Source organism: Microtus ochrogaster, unplaced genomic scaffold, assembly GCF_000317375.1.
Source record: "Microtus ochrogaster isolate Prairie Vole_2 unplaced genomic scaffold, MicOch1.0 UNK1, whole genome shotgun sequence".
Lineage (NCBI taxonomy): Eukaryota > Metazoa > Chordata > Mammalia > Rodentia > Cricetidae > Microtus > Microtus ochrogaster.
This window is the reverse complement of record NW_004949099.1, coordinates 5936820-5946415: the sequence shown is the minus strand read 5'-3', so window position 1 is coordinate 5946415 and position 9596 is coordinate 5936820. Positions and strand designations below refer to the sequence as shown.

General features: G+C 42.8%; 1 protein-coding gene across 2 annotated transcripts in view; it reads right to left on the bottom strand.

Annotated features, from left to right (window-relative positions):
• The window catches only part of CUNH3orf20 (chromosome unknown C3orf20 homolog), a 44064-nt gene that overhangs the window by 15780 nt on the left and 18688 nt on the right, over positions 1-9596 (bottom strand). For both annotated transcript variants that reach the window (XM_005364894.3, XM_005364893.3), the window contains exons 9-11: positions 8726-8857; positions 4454-4577; positions 2787-3033 (exon numbers count right to left, since the gene is read on the bottom strand). In XM_005364894.3, the coding sequence (XP_005364951.1) occupies positions 2787-3033; positions 4454-4577; positions 8726-8857 (503 nt within the window). The remainder of the gene's footprint in view (positions 1-2786; positions 3034-4453; positions 4578-8725; positions 8858-9596) is intronic.

Sequence of the window (9596 nt, the reverse complement as noted above, 5' to 3'; positions counted from 1 at the left end):
GTAGACCAGGCTGGTCTCGAACTCACAGAGATCCGCCTGCCTCTGCCTCCCGAGTGCTGGGATTAAAGGCGTGCGCCACCATCGCCCGGCCCCAATTCATTTTTTAAAAGTCAGTATTGCTCTAACATTAATAACATTACCAGAAAAGAAAAACTACTCATGAAGAACCCTAACAAGTATATATGCAAAATCTTCAACAAATCTTAGCAAGTTGTATCCAGAAATACAGGGAGAGAAACCTTTATAATTGAAAGAAGTTTATCCAGAAATACAAGGCTGCTTCTATATTTGAAAGTCATGTTAATAAAACACCACAGAAAGAGACCCACACAAATATGACCCACCGCTTTTCTTTAGAATGGTGAAAATACAAGTTAATGAAGAAAAGTATCTATTTTTTTAATTCTGTGGAAATGAATATATAGCCATGTATAAAACCAACAAATTTCAAATCATACACTGTATCTTATACAAAATTATCTCAAAATGGACAGTGTGAAACATAATCTAGGAGTTGGGGAAACGGTTCAATAAAGTAAAAGTGTTTGTTGCACAAGCACAAAGACCTGAGTTAAAATCCTCAACACCTAAATAAAAAGCAGGGCATGACCACAAGTTCCTATAGCCACAGGCTATGAGAGAATGGAAACAAGTTTGCTGGGACTTGCTGAATGCCCGAGCAACTCAGAGCTCGGTGAGAAACCCTGTTCCAAGGAAATAAGACAGAGAATCATAGAGTATTCAATGAAAGAGCATTCAATGTCCCCCAAGTGTGCATATGGATACACACACACACACACACACACACACACCCCATTTTTTTTTTAGACAGAGAAAGAACAACATTATCACTGGTAAGAACATGGAGCAACTGGAGAACTGGAGTTCTCATACACTGCTGCTGGGAGCTGAGGTTGCTAGAATGACTGGAAGACCAATCATCTATACAGGGAGCAGAGCGTATCTATACACACTCTGGTTTTGTACCTTGGCATTTGATGATCACATGAAAGACAAATGCCCACAGCAGCACAATTTTGCAGCACAACAGCCAGGAACAACCAAACACCTATGTCATTAGAATGCATGGTCTGTGGCATGATCACAGAATAAATTGTTATATAGTAAAGAGAGAGAACAAATGAGTGCTGGGCACAGGACATTGGTAAACGTCAATTCATAACAATGAATGAAAAAACCACACACCCAGAAGACAAACCACACACATCCATTCACATAAAGTTAGAACAAAAGCTAGTCTGTAGTGTTCACAATGTTTGGCCTGGGGAGGAAGGAAGCAAAGACTGGATTGGCATAAAGGAACTTCTAGGGAGTGGGTAAGGGTCTGTTCCTGACTTGGTGGCTACAGGGTCTGTGCACTTGAGCTATGTGGGTAGAATTTTCTCATTCTTTTGTGTAAGTTTCATATATATATTTTGGTTTTTCGAGACAGGGTTTTGCTGTAGTTTTAGAGCCTGTCCTGGAACTAGCTCTTGTAGACCAGGTTGGCCTTGAACTCACAGAGATCCGCCTGCCTCTGCCTCCTGAGTGCTGGGATTAAAGACATGCACCACCACTGCTTGGCTCAATTTCATATTTTAAAATATATACTTTAAATTATACATGTCTATTTGTGAACATGTGTGAGCAATTACACACATGCATGTGGAAATCAGAGGACAACTTGTGGGACTCAGCTCTCTTCTTCTACCATGTAAATTCCTAGGGAATGAACTCAGGTCATCAAATTTGATAACACAGACCCTTACCCACCGAGGGCTAGTGAGATGCCAGGCAGGAAATTTAAGCAAAGATAAAGGGAAAAGGAAGGCAGAGTCAGAGAGACAACAGCTGTTGAAGGAGTAAGATGCCAGAGTATTACTGGTAAGTCACTGGGTATGTGGCCATGCACAGATTATTAGAAGTGGGTTAATTTATATGTAAAGCTAGCCAGTAAGTAGTCTGAGCCACCAGTCAAACAATCTGATGATGTGGAATTCCCCTCTTTATGTTGTGAATATGTTTTATTACCATTGGTTAATAAAGAAGTTGCTTTGGCCCTATGGAGGGCAGAATAGAATTAAGGTAGGAATTCCAAACAGATAGAGGAGGAAAGAAGGCAGAGTCAGAGAGATGCCATGTAGCTGCCAAACCTTACAGCTGTTTAGAACCTTACAGGTAAACCAAGAGCCTCATGGTAAAATATAAAATAATGTAAATGGGTTAATTTAAGATATAAGAGCTAGTTAATGATATGCTTAAGTGACTGGCTAAGCAGTGTTTTCGTTAATATAGTTTCTGTGTGATTATTTCCAGTCTGGGTGGCCAGGAAATGAACAGCAGCCTCTGTCTACAAATTGGCGCCCATTATGGTTATTCGAGAACTGGCAGACTAAAAAGAAACCTCCAGTTATACCATGGCCATCTGGAATGACATCATTTTTGGGTTAGTGAGATGGCTTATCAGGTAAAGATGCTGTGGCTGACAACTCGGGTTCAATCTCTGGAGTGCACACAGTGGGAGGAGAAAACCAACTCCCTTGAGGTATCCTTTGATCTCTAATGTAGTCTATGGCATGTGTATACCCATATACATACAAAAAAAAATACATAAACAATAAATAAATAAATGTTCAAAAAGTCAAAGATACCATTTAAATCCATGTGTATCTCCTCCACCCCTAGAGTGGGAGCTGCAAAGGCAGGGGGCTTACGTGGTTCCCACTACATTTGTACTGCCCATCACATCCCTTGGCTCTATGAAAGAAATGAAGGATTAAGCCAACCTTGGTGTGACTCTGGCCTGGACTTTGTTACTCTTCTTTCGAACAGGGATCAAGGGTGTTTGTATAGACTCTTCCTTCAATGTGTCTTCAATTAAGGAATCTGGTCGGGCTGACTGGGATCGTACAAGGGTTTCTCCTTGGTATAAACTTGACTTACGGCTCCGATCAGGATAAGACCCAGATTTCAACTTGACACGACTAGCTTCTGTGTCTTCCTTCATGGTGGGATATTCTATGGTAAACAGACCTGTCAACAAGATTACTGTTGTCACTTTCCCAGACTACCACATCACCTATGCCCCTGCTTCTTGGCTCCTATCACCTGGACCATCAGAGTCTACTTTAGCTCACACCCACAGACCCCTCACTGGCTTTTGTCCAGTCTGCCTTGCTCTGTATCTAGCACACTGCCCTAGTAAGTAGTCAGCAAGAATAAACACATCTCATTTCTATTTGTCCTGCATGATCCAGCTTCAGTCTTACTTTCCCAGATGCCCTGTATTTCACTCAGCACTTTATAGCACTCAACAGTAAGGTTAGGTACACCATGTGTTCCCTTTGCTGAGAAGAGGCTGGTTTCATCCTCCTCTTTGGTATGTTGTGGGATTTTTGTTTCTCTGTCTTGCTTTTTTTTACTTAGCCCAGTAGAAATTTCTGAGGCCAGAGACCTAGTGCTCCTTTATTTGCCTAGCAAGCATTTATTGAATGAGTATGCTATGCGTAAAGACAACTCGAGACAGGCCTTTTGCTGCTGAGAAAAGATGGGATGGGAAGAAAAGGAGATAAATACTCACAAGGCTAGGTAACAAGATTTTTATATATAATTTATTTAAATTTATCTAAGTTCATTGGTGTGAAGACATCAGATTTCCCTGAAACTAGAGTTACAGACAATTGTGAGCTGCTATGTGGGTGCTAGGAATTTAACCCAGGTCTTCTGGAAAAGAGCAGCCAGTGCTCTTAACCACTGAGCCATCTCTCCAGCCCTGGTAACAAGATTTATACCTAGAGCAGTGTTGAGAACCATCAGAGCAGCCATGGGAACCATCAGAATGGGAAGGGGAGCCCTACTTTGTAAGGGAAGTCAAGGAAGGCTCACAAAGGAAAGGCACAATTGAACTAAGCCTCTGCTGCTAAGGAGAGATTCCTTGGGGAAGCTGTGTGGGAAGCATGGCTGCAGGCCCAACCAGGAGGTAGCACCTTGTTTCTAAGGGCTCTCAGTAGAGCAGAGAGCACAGACATGAAAGCTCCTGAAGCCTGTCTGACTGGGCCCAAGAGTGCTCTGTGTCTAGCAGGGACAGTTTTGTGAAGTGATTGGATTTTTCTCTTCTTCTGTTATCCACAGAAGAGAGAAGAGCAAATGACAGTTATAAAGGATGACAGATGGTGCAAGGGACAAAACAGAAAGGGCCCAGAGGGATGCACAAAATCTATGAGCTATGGAAAAGCAACATAATTGCATGGAGACACTGAAGGCATAGAGGGAAAAAGTTCAGGAACTAAAGCTATCTCAGCTCACCAGTCCCAGCTGTGTGTCCTCAGGCACTCCCCATAGAAAATACTGCTTGCCCTTACCTCTCAGGAGGCTGAAACTCAAGAGGTGAAAAAGACTGAATTTTGAGACAGGTGACCCAAGATTTAAGAGACCTTCTGTAGGCTACCCTTACCTGCTGCCAGCAACACAGAGTTCATAAACCGAGTCACAGTCTTCTGAAACCGCTTCTTGATCTCAATCAGGGCTCTGTTTATCTTTAACATCTTTTCATCCAAGGTACTGATTCTGCGAACTGGCTGGAGGAAGGCAAAGGGGTTGGGGGTAGTGGTCACCTGCCCCCAGGAAGCTGTCTGCCTATTTAGCAGGACTGACTTTGCTCTGAAGGTTAAGGGGCTGTTCCTTCTTCCTAGAATACATCTCTGTCCCTCCTGGCCTAGTCTTTCCTGAGTCAGGGCCAGATCTAACTCAGATTATCTTATTGTGGAGGGCCTCTCTGATTCCACTGTGTAGTACTATTGCTTGCATTGCCTCCCACTGTGCTGTGTGACTGCAAGACAAGTTAGCACTTAACTAAGCAATTGGGTACATATGTTTTGTCTCCCTAAACTGCAAGCTTCTTGGAGGTAAGGACTGTGCCTTGATGTGCTCTGATTTCATGCAGAAGTGTTTAATAAATGTTATTGCTTTATAAATAATTTGATGCAGAGAGGCTCCTCTGGAGTGTCCACTGCCAGTCTCTCCCTATGGTGCATATACATCTTTTAGAATCCTTCCACCCCGCTAGCTACCAGAGTACTGGCTGTGGACAACTCATAATTGAAAAGCTATGCTTGGCCAAGGTTACAGAGACCAGTGGGTCATCTACTGCATAAAGGCCCAGGCCTTTATCTGGAGTTGGAATTACTCTGATGGGTCACCTGGACTCCCTTTGGTATCCAAGAGGCCTTTGCTTCAGCTTCCCTGAAATTCAACCTCTCTCTTTCTTAATCCTCAAAGTAGTCGTTTCCAGTAAGCTGTGTGCCAGTCTTGTTTTCCGAAGAACCAGCTGCGCATAGCCTGCATGGTACTGCAAAACCATGCTCAGAATCCAGACTTCACTGTAGTCAGCCTTTCCCTGGGAAGCCCTTGTTTCCTTAGCCAGTGGCATGTGCTCTCTACTAAACATCTGCATCTACCCATTCCCAACATGTTTGCCTGGGTCTTTTTCATTTTTCTCACTTCCTTTATCTCTTAACTTGGCTGGCTCCTAAAGAGCAGGCTCTATGCTTTTCTATTGCCCTATTAGATTAGTGGAAGCATGAGAAAGTTTCTTCTGTACAATTTAAGACTCAGGTGGAGTGAGTGGGATGAGGAGTAGACAGATATTCTGGACAAGGACTAAGTTGGTCTTTTTCCCCTCCAGGCAAGAACCATGTAAAGTCCCAGCCTCCTTCTGAGCAGTTCCAGCTACTGCTTCTGGGATAATTTTATTATTTATTTGTAATTTATATCCACCCTGGCTCCAAAAAGGATCTGAAGCGGCACTCTTGGCTAATAAAGCATTTAAGTCAAAGCATCGCCATCGCCTCGCTTCCAAAGTGCTGCCTAGATAAGAAATATTTAGTGAGAAACCAGGCCTCAGGGCTGTAAAAGCTGGGTCTGCCATTCTGCCTGTCGCTGTGATAGGTGGCTCTCTCTGGGATGGGTGTCTGGGGAAACCATTTAACAAGCTTCCCAATGACAGAGACACTACCCTCCCCCAGTTTCAGCCTTTCTAGATGGCCATGGATTTTTATAGAACTAGATCCATTCAAGCACACATGGTATGTTTGAAAGGACTGTGAGAATCCTAGGATGGAATTAAAGTCAGGTTGGCCTTTACACATCACTATATAGATGGGAAAACTTGGGCTCAACCAGAAATGTGCCTGGAGTAAGGTCCTGTGGGCTCTTCCTAACCTGGGCTCTTTGCCAGACCCAGTACTCTGAAAGTTTTCTTGGTCCTTGAAACTTTATCAATTCCAAGGACATAAGATGACCAGTTATTTGAACCTGGGAAGGTCATGCAAAAATAATTTGAAATGCTGAACCTGGTGTTCGGGACAAAGTTTGGAAATCCTGTTGCTCACAGAAAATGATTACATTTATTTTTATACTTATGTTCATCTGCTTATAAATATACATTATAGAACATACCATGCATTTTTTAAATACAAGCAATTACAGACAATGCTTTTTTTGGCAGGCTGCCTTCTCTGTCACCAGTGTTTGTCATCTATAATGCAGCATGTTTTCTGAGGCCATTTTAATGCATTGGCCTGTTTATCCCTACCTTAAATGCTCCCAAGATAGTCATGTTCTTTGAGTTATTGAGTCATTTTAGATAACTTTTCACCCTTCTACTGCACTGTCAGACTGTGCCTTTGTGAGCCTCTTGATGGAGACACTACCCTAGACATTTAGCATGGTCTAGTAAAAATACAATGTAAGCTAGTTTAATATTTAGCAACTACATCAAAACATCCTAAAGTTATAATTAATTCTAACAATATATTTGTTTTACTCAGTATATAAAAATGATCACTTAACACACAATGAAAATTTGAAATTACTGAAAAATTTTATATTAAGTCTTTGAAACACAATAATTTTTTTTTTTTTACTGAGATCTCTGATCAGTTTGCACTCATTGCACTTCAAGGTTTCGACAGACCTGTATGACTTTTACTTGAGTCTGCCACATTGAACAGATGCTTTGGGCATCTAATTCTGGCTCACTAAGTTGTACTAAGGTAAGGCAAAATTACATTTGAATTACTTAGTTTTCCTAGGCTTAGAATGTGCTTGCACACACAGACTTGAGAGTCATTTCATTCAGTTCTCAGGATGGTCTTTGAGTTGCTTATATCATGGCTCTCACGAAACACTCAGAGATCATCAGACATAGTATGCATTTAACAATGACCATTAGAGCAAGAACCTGGAACCAAATGGACATGAGAGAGGCATCAACATGCAAGCACATTCATCTCAGCTTATTCGACAAGTCTACCTGCCTGCCATGTTTGCTTCCTTCTTCCCTTCCTTTCTTTTTGCTGGGGTGGAAATAGCCTCCCATGTGCTAGCCACACTCTACTCTGTACTGCACCTAAGCCCACTGTAGGTATAGTTATTGAAGTTGATACAGCTTGAGCTCACAGGTATCTGAGTGTCATTGGTGTTTCTATGAGAGCCTTGATGAACACTGTCTCTCCTCATGTCTCAGCAGCTCCCACAGGCCTTTCACTGACACTAACCAGGTTGGACTCATAATTGGTTTGTGTTCTTCTGTGCCTTAGACTGAAAGTTCTATTCACTAGAAAGTGCCTTCATTTCTGCACCTCCAGCAGCTACTGTGGCACACTACAAGTATTAACAAATGCTTGCTGGGTTACTTGGTAAATCAATGAGAGAGAAATGCTGCTAGAATAAAAATGCAATGGGTAAAGCAGGCACAATGCTTTCTTCTGGGGGGAGCATTGTCTTCTTCATATACTTTGGGTCTACAACAAATTCCTGTCCCATGACTTTGTGTAACTCAATGTTAGCTATCTTGGAGAGCCCGACAGCTTATGGCATACTGTGGTAATATCCCCTAGCTTAAGAGCCTCTGGGCCAGATCCTTAGAATTTACAATCCCAGCGGGACACCACTGAATGGGAAAGGGATACTATTTGTAATTTCTTTAGGCAGACAAGTGTGAATATGGACTGGCACTGGGCAAACTGCTTCTGGTCCTATAAGCCAATCTTAGCAAAGTATCAACGGGAATTACGGTGATCTGCCCCATTCACAGGAGCTCTCGGTTATTCCAATTTTACTTCGCATGCCAAGGGTTGCCTTTTGGACACCTCAAGGTTTGGGGATGGCATCCTCTTCATCTGCTCTATCTTTTCCATGATGTTGATTTAGCCTGGTCCGTAGCTAGACCAATGAATGGAAAGACTGAACTTGAAAAGGTTCTGTTCAATTTTATCCCCCCCATAAATAATGGGAAATACAGCCACCACCTCTCTTTGTTTGTGGGATCTATATCCTCACAGATGTGAGCATCTCCACAGATAGTTCAACCTGAATGTGCTCAAGTCCCTTGTATAAATGGTGTGGGATTCCTATCCCCTGTCTTTTAGCCATCTCTAGATTACCTGGCAGACTAGCATAGTGCAGGTCTTGCATCAGTTATTGCTCCACTGTGTGATTCAGGGAGTGAGGCACAAGCAGTTTGTGTGTGCTCAGTTCAGACACAGTACCTTTTTCTGAGAATTTTCCATTCATAGTTGCTTAAATACGAGGCTATGGAAGAGTCTTGCGTAGGAGGTAGTTGGGGAAAAGTTCCAGAGCTATGATGTGGCTAGCTTTGCTGAAACACCCTGGGCCAGGGCTAGATTCCCCACCTACTTTGCTCTACTAGTCTACTTTGCCTTACCCGTTTGTCATGCACTATGCCATGGGGACAGCTTTTGGGCGACACACTGAGTGTTACCGTCTCGTTCATGGAGGTGAAGGTGATAGTGATGGAGTCCGGCCCCAAGACTGTTAGCTTCATTTGTTCATTCACCTGCAGATAAAGAAACCAGCACACATAAATCCTGTTTCTTCCAAGTCTAAGACACAAACCCTTCTTGGCTTGGAGCTGAGCTTTGTAAGCTCTTTCTGGGCCTTTTGCTAGACTCTAACTTTCATGTAGAAGACAGAATACCAGTGTTCTTTGGGAGATTAACTGAGAAAGTAAACAATGCCTTCTTTCCGTTACCCTTCCTTCCTTCCTTCCTTCCTTCCTTCCTTCCTTCCTTCCTTCCTTCCTTCCTTCCTTCCTTCCTTCCTTCCCACTGTTGGAAATAGCTGTGAAAGCAGCACAAGTGTCAAACAGGTGAGTCAGTCTGAATCCGTAGGCTGCCCTGGGATGTGACTACTCGAACACCAACTAATTTGAGTCTTGTTCTATTAGCAAGCTGTTCAGTCTGTCTGAATCTCAAACCCTTTAGCATGAAGTAGCCATGGGAGTACTGTTCAAAGGAGGTTTTTAATGATAGGAGTGTCTTTTTAAGTCATAAATGCTCCTGCCCTCATAAGAGAACAGTGTCAGAGGATGTACAACAGGGCAGCTTGTTTAATTGTGAACAGTTTGCCAATTCTGAGTGCTATTCATCCAAGACCACAAAGCGTGTAACCCTCCATTGCTGTGCTCGTCCCAGTCGTCAGTGTTCTGACCTACAACATCTCTTTAAGGACAAGATACCCCAGACTGTTCTGACCTACAACATCTCTTTAAGGACAAGATACCCCAGACTGTTCTG